Source organism: Octopus sinensis, linkage group LG18, assembly GCF_006345805.1.
Source record: "Octopus sinensis linkage group LG18, ASM634580v1, whole genome shotgun sequence".
In the NCBI taxonomy this organism is placed as follows: Eukaryota; Metazoa; Mollusca; class Cephalopoda; order Octopoda; family Octopodidae; genus Octopus; species Octopus sinensis.
In genome coordinates, this window is record NC_043014.1 from 11,616,245 (window position 1) to 11,633,055 (window position 16,811).

Consider the following 16,811-nt stretch of genomic DNA (forward strand, 5'->3'; position numbering starts at 1 on the left):
TCTAAATGTAATAAAATGTTTTAAAAGAAATTTAAAATGTCTACATGATAACTGTAAGCCTACTCTTGGGCCACCCTCAGCTGAAATTGTGAGGATAATCTGGTACTTGACTGAGGAAAGAAAACTTCGAATGACCTGTCCTTGTTTACTTTGTACCGTCTATCTGTATGTTTTGTTGTTTCATTTTTGTATCACCTAGCAGTCTGGATGTTTTGCATTCTTGTCGTTTTGTATTTTATACATACATACACATATATATATATATGCATATATATTTATATATATATATATATATATATATATATATGCATATATATTTATATATATATATATATATATATATATATATATATATATATTTATATACATACATATATATATATATATATATTTATATACATATATATATATATATATAATATATATATATATATATATATATATATATATATATATATATATATATATATACATACATACACACACATATGTATACACATACACATAGGTGCACACACATATCTATATCAAACTTAACGTAGATGTTTTTTTAGAATGCTTTTTACTGCAGCATCCACCTTGAGAGGTCCTTTCATATAGACACATTAAAGCAAATATCATAGTATTCAGCTTTCTAACAATACATGCACATTAGGTTGGATACAAATATTGCTTTTTGGTACTAACGCAACTTCTGTTGCAAGGCAATGAGCTGGCAGAATCATTAGCATCCTGGGTGAAATGCTTAGCAGTATTTCGTCTGTCTTTATGTTCTAAGTTCAAATTCCGCTGAGGTCAACTTTGCCTTTCGTCCTTTTAAGGTGGATAAATTAAGTACCAGTGGTGTACTGGGATCGATCTAATTGACTGGTCCCCTCTCCCAAAATTTTGGGCCTTGTGCCTAGAGTAGAAAAGAATATTGATAGTAAGGCAGCAAGCTGGCAGAAACATTAGCTTGCTGGGCGAAATGCTTAGCGATATTTCATCTGTCTTTACGTTCTGAGTTCAAATTCACTACGCAAGCATCTGTTGATGAATGATTGTATTTGCATATTTGACTTAACTGTTGTTTGTCATGTCTCAGCCCCATACAATAACACCGCTTTTACATTAGTGTTAAAAATTCTTATTTTGTTCTTTATTGAAATTACACTTGCGCTCCATACTTTTTTTAACAGATGATAAGAGCAAATTACCATACCAGCATAGTAAGCATATTTTAAATGAGGACAGCGACGTGCAACCAAGAGAATACCCTCCATAAGGCATTTGCCATATTCTGAATGCCTTACTTCTTTGGGCATGGATACATTGAAACTCCGATGTCTGGCAGCTGACTTGGCAGACACCAATAAAATTATTAACCATCTTACTAACAATAACTATGAGCACCTTTTCAAACTCCACATGTCTTACACCCGTGGACATGTTTACAAAGTCAGAAAACAGCACAGCTCCCATGACTTTTGGAAACATTTTTTCACACTAAGAGTTGCTGAAGCATGGAACAAACTGCCGGCATCAGTTGTTAGTTGTCGGAGCAATGCATCCTTCAAAACTTCCATGCTTCCTGAGATTCGCCAACACTACACCTGATTTTCTCCCCTCCATACACACGCAAGCATGTATCTGACTCATACACTGTTCACTTCCCAGACATTTGTACATTACTGCATATGTTTTATACGCACTTTTGACAAGTTGTGGTGTACCTGAGCACTGCATACAATAATTTCATTATTATTATCATCAACATAGTTACCACAATCATGATCATGGTATGTTTTAGCTTTGCTCTGTGTATATGTCACAGCCTAGTTTTTTTCTTTTAGCTGAAATCAAGCAGAAAATAATACAACTTATACATAAGTTAATATGGGAGATATTTCCAACACAAACATGAAATAAAAACCATACTTGCATTTATCACAAGATTTTTCTTATAAATCAGGGTTGCCTAGCAGGTCTTATAATTAATGCTCCGGTCAATGAAATCCTGTGTTAACAAAAACAGTAGCGAAAGCTCTGTTACCTGTTATATAGACTACCAACAGTCTTTTAGTAGTACTGAAAGTTGTAAGCTAGTCTCGTCACAGTGATTGTGATACCAATGTATTTTTGATAAAAAGGACCAAAAGTTTAATATGGTATTGCAAAAATATATAAAAATAAGACGGGTATTAGAAAAGTATCTTTTTATTCAAAATTCTCACACATCATTGATAGAAATTATAATATGTATAGATTGGGTAGGTATTAGTTAAGACATCCTCAGATGGCTGTGGGGAAGGCAAGTTTCTTGAAGCATAAATTGGTTTTATTTACATTTGTTAAGGGTATTCCATCCATGAGTATTTCTTGTGTGATAAGTGGAGAGTTTAGTGTGTTTGTGTGTGTAAAATTAATCAGGAAAAACGGGGAGTAAATGAGTGAAGTAGAACAGGGACAAAGACAGAAATATATATACACAGAAATCGAAATTGATCAAAAATCAATGGAAATTGTAGTTGTGATACCAGTGCCGGTGGCATGTAAAAAGACCCATCCAAACATGGCTGTTGCCAGCGCTGCCTCGACTGGCCTCCGTGCCGGTGGCATGTAAAAAACACCAACCGATCGTGGCCGTTGCATGTAAAAAGCACCCACTACACTCACGGAGTGGTTGGTGTTAGGAAGGGCATCCAGCTGTAGAAACACTGCCAGATCAGACTGGTGCCTGGTGCAGCCTCCTGGCTTCCCAGACCCCCGGTCGAACCGTCCAACCCATGCTAGCATGGAAAACGGATGTTAAACGATGATGATGATGATGATGACAGAGCGGGTAAAAGAAGAAATTGGAGACAAAAAGAAAAAAAACAAGATGGAGGATTTAGACAAAGAAAAAAACCCCTAAGAACATTCAAATTGTGGCTGAGTATCTCTTCCCTTTTGTTTGGCATAAGAATGACCACAAAAGAGAATCAATGTTCTCATTTTGTAAATTTGGGAAAAGAAGCGTGATTTGTATATCTTTTGATTACTGTTATTATCTATTTCTTTACTACCCACAAGGGGCTAAACGCAGAGGGGACAAACAAGGACAGACAAAGGGATTAAGTCGATTACATCGACCCCAGTGTGTAACTGGTACTTAATTTATCGGCCCCAGAAGGATGAAAGGTAAAATTGACCTTGGCGGAATTTGTACTCAGTATGTAACGGCAGATGAAATACCTATTTCTTTACTGCCCACAAGGGGCTACACATAGAGGGAACAAACAAGGACAGACACTCGGATTAAGTCGATTATATCGACCCCAGTGTGTAACTGGTACTTATTTAATCAATCCCGAAAGGACGAAAGGCAAAGTCGACCTCGGCAGAATTTGAACTCAGAACGTAGTGGCAGACAAAATACCACTAAGCATTTTGCCTGGCGTGCTAACGATTCTGCCAGCTTGCCGCCTTGATTACTGTCATTATCTTGCTCTCTCTCTCTCTCTCTATCTTTGTCTACCTTATGCATGTGTGTGTGTGTGTATAAATACACATCTGTATGAAGGTTGCTTTGCAACGACATGGTTTCAAGTTCAATCCCACTGTATAGCACTTTGGACAAGCGTCTTCTACCACAGCCCTGGGCTGACCAATGCCTTGTGAGTGAATTTTGGTTGATGGAAACTGCATGGAAGCCCATTGTATATTATGAGTGTGTGTGTGTGTCTATTCCTGTTTTGTGTTTGTCCCCTATCACCCCTTGACAACTTGCACTATTTCGTTTACATCCCTGTGAATTACCACTTTGGCAATAGAGACTGACAGAATAGGCACCAGACTTAAAATATATGAACTGGGGTCGATTTGTTCCACTAAAATTCTTCACGGTGGTGTACCAGCATGGTTACAGTCCAATGACTGAAACAAGTCAAAAATAAAAGGCAAAATATATATAACCAACGCACTGCCTATTTCCCCATGTTGGTTTGCGGGTGAATGGATCTGGAAGTTACCAGATTGCCATTCATTTTGGCCCTCTACTATCTTGTTTTTGAGGCCCGATGTATTATCTATGAAGTCCCAAGATCAAATCTCATCAAGTTTTTTTCTTATAATTTCATAAGATAATATTGCAAATTATGTTACAATGCTTCTTCAGTCATTCTTGTGTCCAAAGAACTTCAGAATAAATGGACCGAAATTGGATTCTATAAAAGATCTAACAAAATCAAAGCCATTGCTGTTTTATGCAATATTCTTCTCTACTCTAGGCACAAGACCTGAAATTTTGGGGGAGGGTGCCAGTTGATTAGATCAACCCCAGTGCACAACTGGTAATTAATCTATCGACCCTGAAAATAAGTTTATATATACTGTTCAAAGTACTGTGAAACAGGGCCACCCAGTAAACTAGCCTGGCACTAGCAGAAATTTGGAAATCCTGTTCATAAATTAATGCAAATTATAAATGGTTCTGGACTATCAGTCTCTGGAAAATTAGATTGAAACTTACTTAATTTGGCTTTTAATACTCTGTACAAAGATCCTGAATATTTTCCAGTCACTGGTGGCCTTGTATAGTTTTTCCCTTGTTTTAGGAAGTGATTTTTTTTTGGTTGAACATGATGCAGGAGTGGCTGTGTGGTAAGTAGCTTGCTTACCAACCACATGGTTCCAGGTTCAGTCCCACTGCGTGGCACCTTCGGCAAGTGTCTTCTACTATAGCCTCTTGATGACCAAAGCCTTGTGAGTGGATTTGGTAGACGGAAACTGAAAGAAGCCCGTTGTATATATGTGTGTCTGTGTTTGTCCCCTCAACATCGCTTGACAACCGTCACTTAGTGGTTTGGCAAAAGAGACTGATAGAATAAGTACTAGGTTTACAAAGAATAAGTCCTGGAGTCGATTTGCTTGACTAAAGGGAATGCTCCGGCATGGCCGCAGTCAAATGACTAAAACAAAAGAGTAAAAGAGCAAAGAGCATGACTGTTCTTTCATTTCAAATTATTTTCAACTTCATGGAATTCCAATCATCATCATCATCATCATCATCATTTAGCGTCCGTTTTCCATGCTAGCATGGGTTGGACGGTTCAACTGGGGTCTGGGGAGCCCGAAGGCTGCACCAGGCCAGTCAGATCTGGCAGTGTTGAAACATTAATTTCTCCAGTTTGTAAGAGGTTGTTTATTTAGGGGTGAATGCCTGCATTATTAGAAAGGGTTACTTAAATATGGAGATAGGCCCTGCCAAGTTCAAAATACCTCATCAAAGATTCTTAAAGAGCCTGGATACTTTGAAGAATAATTCAAAAGATACGTTTTTGGCACTGCTTATTTGGTGTCGCTGATTCAGTGCAGACTTACCTGACATCAAACATTTAAGGTTTTACTCATTTTAAAGTTTCTTTCATTCTCTCCTCTCTCACCTGCATCTCTTTCCCTTCCTCTCTGTTAATGTGTGTGGGGATATTTCTTTTTATGCGTATGAGGAGAGGGAAAATGTTTGTGTCAATTGTGTTCAAATAATAAATTGAATGAGTCTCTCTCTCTCTCTGTTTATGTGTGTGAGCATATTTCTATTTAATATGTATGAGGAGATGGAAAGACTTTATATTAATCATGTCCGTTTAATAAATTGTAATCTCTCTCTCTCTCTTTCTGTATGTGTATATTTCTGTAGATGTGCATACATGTCCGTGATTGCTTCCACCATCAAAACAGGCTGAACATCCAATCAGCCATGCCAAATTATCTGTATCTAAACAGCAGCACGAAATAATCTCAGTTCATGTACTTCATTATAATTTTATTTATTTATTTATGCACCCTTTTCAAGCCTAGCCAGGCTCATGTGCCCGGTTTCCCGGTTTCTATGTCATATGTGTTCCCCCCAGCTGGACTAGATGCCAGTCCATCGCAGCGTTACTCAAGAAGCAGGAAGAAAGAGTGAGAGAAAGTTGGGGCAAAAGAGTACAACAGGAGTCGCCACCACCCCCTGCCGGAGCCTCGTGGAGCTTTAGGTGTTTTCGCTCAATAAACACACACAACGCTCAGTCTGGGAATTGAAACCGCGATCCTCCGACCGCAAGTCCGCTGCCCTAATCACTGGGCCAATCCGCCTCCACATAATTTTATTACTAATTTTTTTTTTTCTTCTGAAAATGGTCCAGTTATTGAAGTGACAGGAAACTACCATACCAAATTACCTGTATCCAAACAGCAGCATGATCCATGTACATCTCAATCCATGTACCTCAGTATAATTTTATTATTATTTTTTTTCTTCTGAAAATGGTCCAGTTATTGAAGTGAGCAAATTTTCTGAATAATAAATCCATTGTTTGTTGGTGACAGGAAACTGCCTTAGCCACTTGTTTGGTTCACACAGAAAATAACAGCCTTCGTTGAGTAAACTCTGTACATTTATGGCACAGTTCGACATATATATTGTAAAATTATCACCAAATTACAATATAACAGGAATCAACAACAGCATCTTCACTCATACAATGACGTCCTTTAATACAAAATTGCTGCGATCGCTATATGTATGTTTTTTAAGATCATCTAACAAATGACAGCTGTCAGTTGACGAAGAACTTTGGTTTTCACAAAATGAAGTCTCAGCTTGAGATAAATTAGCGCCACAACTTACCACTTGTTGTTTTGGCATTAATTGTGGCTGTACTAACGAGTAATGCAGTTTATTTGGAATTGTTCTGATAGGAATGGCAACAAGTGAGTATGGCGTATGAGAAGGCTGAACTTGCTGTGAGGTAGAGTAAGGACTTTTTTGGTAAATGCTTCCTTGCTGTTGATGTATGTTGGTATTCATTGGCAGAGAGTGATGGTTAGATCTTAAATTATTCATGGGGGAATTTTGCGATGAAGAATTCGGTTTGAAGGAACTCCTTTGGTTCGGTTTGAAACCGTTTTCTCGAGATGTGAATGAAACAGGAACTGTATTACTTTTTTGATGACAGTTTAATAATGGTATTGCACACTGTGATGATGGGGAGACGTTTTCAGCCATACCTGCAAAATAAGAAAAAAAGAGAAAGAAATTTGATTAAATTCATATTGAATATTTGCTACAGGTATGGGTGTGGGGTTAAGAAGTTTCCTTTGTAACCATATGGTTTCAGGTTCAGTCCCACTGCATGGTACCTTGGGCAAGTGTCTTCTAATATATATTTCTTTACTGCCTTCAAGGGGCTAAACATAGAGGGGACAAACAAGGGCAGACAAAGGGATTAAGTCGATTACATCGACCCAGTGCGAAACTGGTACTTTATTTATCGACCCTGAGAGGATGAAAGGCAAAGTCGACCCCGGCGGAATTTGAACTCAGAATATAACGGCAGACGAAACACGGCTACAGCCCTGGATAAACCAATCCTTGGGAGTGAATTTGGTAGATGGAGACTGTGTGGAAGCTTATTGTGTATGTGTGTGTATGTGTGTGTTTGCGTGTGTTTCTGTTTGTGCTTGTTTGACCACTACAACTTGACAACCAGTGTTGGTGTGTTTATGTCCCTGTAACTTAGCAGTTCATCCTGAGAGACCAATAACACAAGTACCAGATTTAAAAAATAAGTAAAAATAAGTTAAAAGTTGTAAAATTTGTTTATTTGTATATTCACCATTGGTTTTTAGCCAATGCTCAAATTTTTGACAGAATTTTCAGAATAAGGCTGTAAGCTGGCAGAAACGTTAGCACGCCGGGTGAAATGCTTAGAGATATTTCATCTGTCGCTATGTTCTGAGTTCAAATTCTGCCAAGGTCGACTTTGCCTTTCATCCTTTCGGGGTCGATTAAATAAGTACCACTTACACACTGGGGTTGATATAATCGACTTAATCCATTTGTCTGTCCTTGTTTGTCCCCCCTGTGCTTAGCCCCTTGTGGGCAATAAAAAAATTAGAAACGTTAGCACTCCAAGCGAAATGCTTAGCGGTATTTCGTCTGCTGCTACGTTCTGTGTTCAAATTCCACCGAGGTCGACTTTGCCTTTCATCCTTTCGGGGTCGATTAAATAAGTACCAGTTATGCACTGGGGTCGATGTAATCGACTTAATCCGTTTGTCTGTCCTTGTTTGTCCCCTCTGTGCGTAGCCCCTTATGAGCAGTAAAGAAATAAGATGAGGTGAACTACCAATGTAGTGACTTTAAACCCTTTTAATCCTTTAATACTTTAACCCTTTAGCATTTAAGCTATATCCAGCCTAAATATTATTTTGAAACCAATTGGTAGTATCAACCGTATTGCATATATAATACTGTACACTTTGGTTAATATACCCACTCTGTTGACAGATATATGAATGCACTTTTGCCTGACTTCTGGACACTTAGATGACTTAAAGATTGACTATAACCATAATTCGAATTATTAATTGAATTTAAATTATTGTAATTCGAATTAGGTTATAGGCATGAAACGTACGTAGCGGTTTTACTTTTTATCTTATATTAAACTTTTTAATAAAATAATAATAATAATAATAATAATAAAAATTCATAAAAATTTATAAATATAAATTAATAATTTTAATTTTAAATCTAAATAATTTAAATTTTAAATTTTAAATTTTATATTTTATATTTTATATATTTTGTATAGTATATTATTTTTATTTTTATGCTTTGGTTTATGTTTTTCACTGTTTGATTTGCCTAATAGTGCTTTTATCTCTAATTTGATATATATATATAAATATATATAAGTGTGCAAGTTATCTAAGAGTCCTTAAGTCAGGAAAAAGTGCACTCATATATAAAAAAACACCTTTTGAGCTTGGTTGTTGCCAGAACTGCCTGAATGGCCCTCGTCCCAGTAACACGTAAAAACCATCCACTACACTCTCGGAGTGGTTGGCATAAGGAAGGGCATCCAGCTGTAGAAACTTTGCCAGATCAGATTGAGCCTGTTGCAGCCTTCTGGCTCACCAGCCCTCAGTCAAACTGTCCAATCCACACACACACACACACACACACACACACACACACATACATATCATCATCATCATCATCATCGTTTAACGTCCGTTCTCCATGCTAGCATGGGTTGGACGGTTCGACCGGGGTTCTGGGAAGCCAGAAGGCTGCACCAGGCTCCAGTCTAATCTGGCAATGTTTCTACAGCTGGATGCCCTTCCTAACGCCAACCACTCCGTGAGTGTAGTGGGTGCTTTTTATGTGCCACCTGCACATATACACACACGTGTGTGTGTGTTTGTGTGTATACATACATGCACTTTATATAATAGTAGGATGGGTATGGTTGAAGTGCTTTCATCAGAATGAAAGAGAAAAAAAAATGCTTTAACCTGAGTTGACCTGGGTCTGCACAATAACAATGACTGAAAAAAAATATTGATATAAGCATAGAGAGAGAGAGATATCAACCTGAGGACTGGAACACATACAATTTGTCATGCTGCACCTATAAAAGGAATTTGACAAAACCTCATGCCAGAAAACTGGCTAAGTGGTAGTAGCAAGTACCCCAGGCCATTTCTGTCTTCAGTCCAAGAACTCATGAGGTTTTTGCCTGGTTTCCATGGTATGTAAGTAACCAAAGTTACAATATTCTTTCTTAATGGAAAGCCAGTCCATAACAAGGCTACTCGTTGATGGCTGAGCTGACTGGGGCAATGTGGAATGAAGTGTCTTGCTTAAGGAAACAATGCACTTTCCGGTCCAGGAATCAAAGCAACCAACCCACAAAGCTACTAGGAATTGATATGACACTGAAAGAACCTGTGACTGCTGAGGACATGTGTAAGCTCGCAAGGAATGAAGTCAGTATGATCCGATGGATGTGTAATGTCAGTGTGCATACTCAACAGAGTGTAAGTACCTTGAGAGAAAAGTTGGACTTAAGAAGCATCAGTTGTGGTGTGCAAGAGAGACGATTGCGCTGGTATGGTCATGTGACGAGAATGGATGAAGATAGCTGTGTGAAAAAGTGCCACACCTTAGCGGTTGAGGGAACCTGTGGAAGAGGTAGACCCAGGAAAATCTGGGACGAGGTGGTGAAGCACGACCTTCAAACATTAGGCCTCACCGAGGCAATGACTGCTGAGGACATGCGTGAGCTCACAAGGAATGAAGCCAGTATGCTCTGATGGATGTGTAATGTCAGTGTGCATACTCGACAGCGTGTAAGTACCTTGAGAGAAAAGTTGGACCCAATAAACATCAGATGTGGTGTACAAGAGAGACGACTGCACTGGTATGGTCACGTGGTGAGAATGGATGAGGATAGCTGTGTGAAAAAGTGCCACACCCTAGTGGTTGAGGGAACCTGTGGAAGAGGAAGACCCAGGAAGACCTGGGATGAGGTGGTGAAGCACAACCTTCGAACATTAGGCCTCACCGAGACCTTTGGAAATATGCAGTACATGAGAAAACCCGGCAAGCCAAGTGAGACCATAACACATGGCCCTATGCCAGGGGTGTAACCAGCCCACTTTCCTTCATTGGACACTAAACTTTGCCTGCAAAGACATGTTGAGGCAAGTGAAATTGAAATCGAAATAAATTCAATGATTGGCACCCGTGCCAGTGGAGCGCTGAGAGCACCATCTGAGTGTGATCGTTGCCAGAGCAACAAACTGGCTTCCGTGCCGGTGGCATGTAAAAAGCACCATTCGAACGTGATCGTTACCTGTGTCGCCTTACTGGCACTTAAGCCAGTGACATGTGAAAAAACATTCAAGTGAGGTCGTTACCAGTGCTGCTGGACTGGCTCCTGTGAAGATGGCATGTAAAAAACACCATTTGAGCTTGGCTGTTGCCAGTACCACCTGATTGGGCCTCGAGCCAGTGGCACGTAAAAGCACCCACTACACCCTCGGAGTGGTTGGCGTTAGGAAGGGCATCCAGCTGTAGAAACTCTGCCAGATCAAGATTGGAGCCTGGTGCAGCCATCTGGTTTCGCCAGTTCTCAGTCAAATCGTCCAACCTATGCTAGCATGGAAAGTGGATGTTAAACGATGCTGAAGATGATGATGATGATGATGATATGATGATTGGAGAGGAATAAGGTGGATGTGAGCTGTAAGAGGTATAAAATAGACGTAAGAGGTGAACTTGGTTGATTTTTGTACCAGAATGCAACTGGTACTTAATTTATCGACCCTGAAAGGATGAAAGGTAAAGTCGAACTCAGCAGAAAGTGTCCTGACCTTAAAAGACTAACGATGGACTTTGGCATGCTGTGAGGAAAAAACTGACGAGTTGGCCAAAGAGGATTAATTTTTTATGTTTATCCTCTATTTGCTTCCAATCATTGAACCGTGGCCATGCTGGGGCACTGCCTTATTTCTTTCTTAAACCTGCTACTTATTCTGGTGGCTCTCTTCTGCTGAACCACTAAGTTACGGGGACATAAACAAACCAACACTGGTTGTCAAGCAGTGGTGGGCTCAAATAAAAATATAAACACACACAAACACACACACACATGTATGACAAGCTTCTTTCAGTTTCCGTCTAGTAAATCCACTCACAAGGCTTTCGTTGGCCTGAAGCTGTAGTAGAAGGCAGTTGTCCAAGGTGCCACGCAGTGGAACTGAACCCAGAATCATGTTGTTAAGACATGAACTTAGATACTGTAGACCTGCTTATCTTATATAAACATAAAAAAAGCATTATGTAGGCACAAGCATGGCTGTGCAGTTAAGAGGCTCACTTTGAAATCATGCGGTTTTGGGTTCAGTCCCACCGTGCAGTTCTATGAGCAAGTGTCTTTTACTATAGCCCTAGGCTGACCACCTCTGTGTCTAGCCCCTTGTGCACAGTAAATAAATAAGAAGGTTGCTTCTCAACCACATGGTTCCAAGTTCAGTCCCACTGCATGGTACCTTGGGCAAGTGTCTTCTACTGCAGCCTTGGGCCAACCAAAGCCTTGTGATTTGATTTGTACATGGAAACTGAAAGACACCCGTTGTGTGTGTATGTTTGTATATATATATATATACTAGCAGTATCGCCCGGCGTTGCTCAGGTTTGTAAGGGAAATAACTATAAAGCATTTTTAGAGAGTTATAGCCAAAAAATAGCAAAAAGATGGAAAAAAAGGATGGTAAATTTTTTTAGTTAAAAAAGGTGGAGTTGCGTCCCCTAGACAGTTTGCGGTTTGGGTTTCTGATTCTCGACCCCATGTCGAATTTATCGATTTTTTTCAGAACTGGGGGAACTTTTCAAAATTTTCGCTGCGTTAGTTTTGAATTATGACATTGGGCTATGTGTGTGTCAAGTTTCATCAGAATCGGTTGAAAGCCGTGGTCAGGGTGGAGGTACAACTTGACAGACACACAGACACACAGACAGACAAACTGCCGTTTATATAGAGAGAGATATATATGTGTGTGTGTGTGTGTGTGTGTGTGGTGTGTGTGTGTGTGTATCACTGCTTTGTCACTGCTGGTGATATCATCAATTTAAAAATTTATCCATAGGCGGAGGAGTGGCCGTGTGGTAAGTAGCTTGCTAACCAACCACAAGGTTCCAGGTTCTGTCCCACTGCATGGCATCTTGGGCAAGTGTGGGCCGACCAAAGCCTTGTGAGTGGATTTGGTAATGGAAACTGAAAGAAGCCTGTCATATATATGTATATATATATATATATATATGTATGTGTATATGTTTGTGTGTCTATGTTTGTCCCTCTAGCTTTGCTTGACAACCGATGCTGGTGTGTTTACGTCCCCGTCACTTAGCGGTTCGGCAAAAGAGACTGATAGAATAAGTACTGGGCTTACAAAGAATAAGTCCTGGGGTCGATTTGCTCAACTAAAGGCGGTGGTCCAGCATGGCCACAGTCAAAATGACTGAAACAAGTACTAGAGTATATATATATATATATATATATATATACGAGGACAACCTCTTTGTTTCAAGGATGTCTACAAGAGAGATATGAAGTCGCTTGATCTGGATGTCCTGAGATGGGAGGAGGTTGCTAATGATTGCCCACAATGGAGACAAATACTGCAAAAGGGGATGAAGTGAGGGGAAGAAAAACAGGAACTTGCCCCCCAAAAAAGCACACTCAATGGAAGGAAAAACCAGTAGTGCCAGTAGGGAGCTCCTTTAAATCTAGTTGTTGTATGCATGACTGCCACTCCAGTCTGGGCAACTACAGCCACAGCAGATGCTGCACTACCTCCAGCAGATGACATGCTTAGCTCCCTCCTGTTCATCATAGTCCTCCATGCAATAGCAGGGGAATTTAAGACAGGCTGCCCCTAGGAGCTCCTCTATGCTGAATACCTTGCTCTTATTGCTGAATGACTACCAGAACTAGAGAAGAAGTTCCAGGTATGGAAACAAGGCCTAGAATTGAAGGGTCTTAGAGTTAATCTAACAAAAATCAGTCTTAGTAAGTAGGAAGGCAGACAAATCACAGATCCCTTCAGGTATATGGCCCTGCTCGATCTGTAGAAAAGGCATAGGTAGAAACTCCATAAGGTGCTCCTGATATAAACTTTTGACACATAAAAAGTGCAGCAATATCAGAGGGAGGTTAACAGGGAAACTAGCTTTTGTATTGGGAAGATGCACAGTAGGAGTGGCTATGTGGTAAGTAGCTTGCTTACAAACCACATGGTTCCAGGTTCAGCCCCACCGCGTGGCACCTTGGGCAAGTATCTTCTACTATAGCCTCGAGCTGACCAAAGCCTTGTGAGTGGATTTGGTAGATGGAAACTGAAAGAAGCCCATCATATATATGTATATGTATATATATATATATATATATATATATATGTATGTGTGTGTATATGTTTGTGTGTCTGTGTTTGTCCCCCCAACATTGCTTGACAACCGATCCCCGTAACTTAGCGGTTCGGCAAAAGACACCGATAGAATAAATACTAGGCTTACAAAGAATAGGTCCTGGGGTCGATTTGCTCAACTAAAGGCAGTGCTCCAGCATGGCCACAGTCAAATGACTGAGACAAGTAAAAGAGTAGGTACAAAAAATGCTGAAAATGTGCAGAAAATACACACCATCAACAGTCAGGGGTGGTGGGCAAGCTAGAGTTAATAGATAGCTTCTGTTTCCTAGGTGACCAAGTTTGTAGTGGAGGTGGATTCTCCGAGTGCATAGCTGTTAGAATAAGATTAGGCTGGGCAGAGTTCAGGCAGCTCCTACTTTTCCTGGCAGCAAAAGGCCTCTCTCTCAGAGTGAAAGGCAGATTGTATGATGCCTGTGTGGGAACAGTCATGCTACATGGCAGTGAAACATGGGCTGTGACAGCTGAGGACATGCACAGGCTTGAAAGAAATGAAGCCGGTATGATTTGCTATTTAAGGCGGCGAGCTGGCAGAAACGTTAGCACGCCGGGCGAATTGCTTTGCTGTATTTCGCCTTCCGCTACGTTCTGAGTTCAAATTCCGCCGAGGTCGACTTTGCCTTTCATCTTTTCGGGGTCGATTAAATAAGTAGCAGTTAAGCACTGGGGTCGATATAATCGACTTAATCCGTTTGTCTGTCCTTGTTTGTCCCCTCTGTGTTTAGCCCCTTGTGGGCAATAAAGAAATAGGTATGCTTCACTGGATGTGCAATGTCAGTGTGCATGTTTGGCAGCATGTAAGGATCCTGGGAGAAAAGTTAGGCATAAGAAGCATCAGATGTGGTGTGTAAGAGAGACGAATGTGCTGCTATGGTCATGTGATGCATTTGGACAAGGATAACACATACACACATATACAGGGTGTCCCAGAAGTCACGCACCATTCTGGTTTTCATTTAAAATAATTAAAGCATTTTATTTTATTATATTTTCTCGGCATGTTTTATTGTAGAGGGTGCTCAATTTGAGGATTTGCTACGATTAATTTCAATAAAGTGTTTTGGAAATCAATAAGGGTGTATTCTTTTAAAAAAACCAAAGTGGTGCACTACTTCTGGGACACCCTGTATATATGTATGCATGTATGTATATATGTATTCATGTATACATAAGGAGAGAAAAAAAAAGCGAGACAGATGAGTGACAACCTGGCCACTGGTGATGGTGTTACACACCATACTAATCATATCTGTCGGGCTTGTGGAAGAGAGTGTAATTCGGCAGGAGGACTTAAACGACATGCAAAGGTACATGAAGCCCAGTTACAACTACAGCCGGCTATTACCGGTAAAGGTTTTAGTAGCCAATTTTGTACAAGACATTGTAGATCTTTACCTGAGCTAAAAAGTCACATTTGATCACAGCACCAATAACAGTTAAGCTTCATGCAATGGCCATACTCGATAACGAGGGGGCAGCCATAATGTATATATGTATGTATGTAAGTATGTATGCATGTAAATATGTATGTATGTATGTATGTATGAATGTATGTATGTATGTATGTATGTAAGTATGTATGCATGTAAGTATGTATGTATGTATGTATGTATGTATGTATGCATGTATTAATATATGTATGTATGTATGTGTGTGTGTGCATGTACGTATGTATGTATGCATGTATGTATGTATGTATGTATGTATGTATGTATGTATGTATGTATGTATGTATGTATGTATGTTTGTATGTATGTATGTTTGTATGCATGTATATATGCATGTATGTATGTATGTATATATATATAGCTATGTGTGTGACTTTGGTTTTGTGTTCGTCCCCCCGCCCCACCATCATTTGACAACTAGCACTGGTGTGCTTACACCCCACCCCCATAACTTAGCAGTTTGGCTAAAGTGATCAACAGAATAAGTACCAGACTTAAAAAGAAAAAAAAAATGTACTGGTGACAATTCATTCGACTAAAAATTCTTCAAGGCAGTTGCTCCAGCCTGACCACAGTCTAATGACTGAAATAAGTAAAAGATAAAGGATAAAAGATTATGTGAATTGCTATTTCAAGATAAGATAAGATAAGATAAGATAAGATAAGATAAGATAAATCGTGCAGAGGTCAGAGAGGTTTGCTTACTCTGCAGTTCTTGCACAGTTCCAGCATCCGCATCGCTCCATCCTCGGCCACTGTCATTGTTTGATGAACCAGTTGATATATCACTCATACAGTCATGTACCGATCTATTTGTTGCAGCGACTACATTCTGGAAAGTAACCTAGAAATACAGGTTGATTTCGGTGCTTAGGAATTGTAATGGTTTATAAGTATATTTCATGCTTTTATTAAGTGCATATAAAATTTACCCTTCAGCGTTTGGATTACTTTGTCACATGTAATGCTTAATCTATATATATAAAGCTGAAGTTGTCTGTGTGTGTGTGGCAGGTTTGGTAGCCTTCAACTAACATTATCTCCTCCGAGACCCTGAGGCGAAAGTTGACCAAAATTGAGGATATGATAGAAGAAGGCTTGCTCTTCATTCCATAGAAGAAAAAATTTAAATTGGACCATGTTAAGACCAAAATTTATTTACATAAAAAGGTGCTTTTTTTCTATGAAAATTCCTATTTTTTTAATGATTTTTTGACTGCTGTGTCACCATTTTTTGGTGTATTTCAACCAGAAAAATGTTCACTTAAAGAGAATAACAAGCAACATAAGGTAAAATTTTTACTTTTCAAAAATTCCAATTCTAAAGGATCAAAAAGAATTTTTCTGTGATGTCGCCAGCCTCGCCTGGCCCCCGTGTCGGTGGCACGTAAAAAGCACCATCTGTCCGTGGCCGTTTGCCAGCTCCGTCTGGCACCTGTGTGGGTGGCACGTAAAAAGTACCCACTACACTCACGGAGTGGTTGGCGTTAGGAAGGGCATCCAGCCGTAGAAACACTGCCAGATCAGACTGGGCCTGGTGCAGCCTTCTGGCTTCACGGACCCCAACTGAACCGTCCAACC

At 39.8% G+C, this 16,811-nt stretch overlaps 1 protein-coding gene across 2 annotated transcripts in view; it reads right to left on the reverse strand.

The window, feature by feature from the left end:
- Positions 1-5,449: 5,449 nt before the first annotated feature.
- The window catches only part of LOC115221427 (protocadherin-11 X-linked), a 65,101-nt gene continuing 53,739 nt past the window's right edge, over positions 5,450-16,811 (reverse strand). Inside the window, exons 3-6 of one of the 2 annotated variants that reach the window (XM_036510714.1) lie at positions 15,936-16,074; positions 6,102-7,011; positions 6,025-6,031; positions 5,450-5,769 (exon numbers count right to left, since the gene is read on the reverse strand). In XM_036510714.1, the coding sequence (XP_036366607.1) occupies positions 6,479-7,011; positions 15,936-16,074 (672 nt within the window). In that variant the 3' untranslated portion in view covers positions 5,450-5,769; positions 6,025-6,031; positions 6,102-6,478. Of the gene's footprint in view, positions 5,770-6,024; positions 6,032-6,101; positions 7,012-15,935; positions 16,075-16,811 lie in introns of those variants that run through there. The other variant, XM_036510715.1, reaches the window with a different exon arrangement.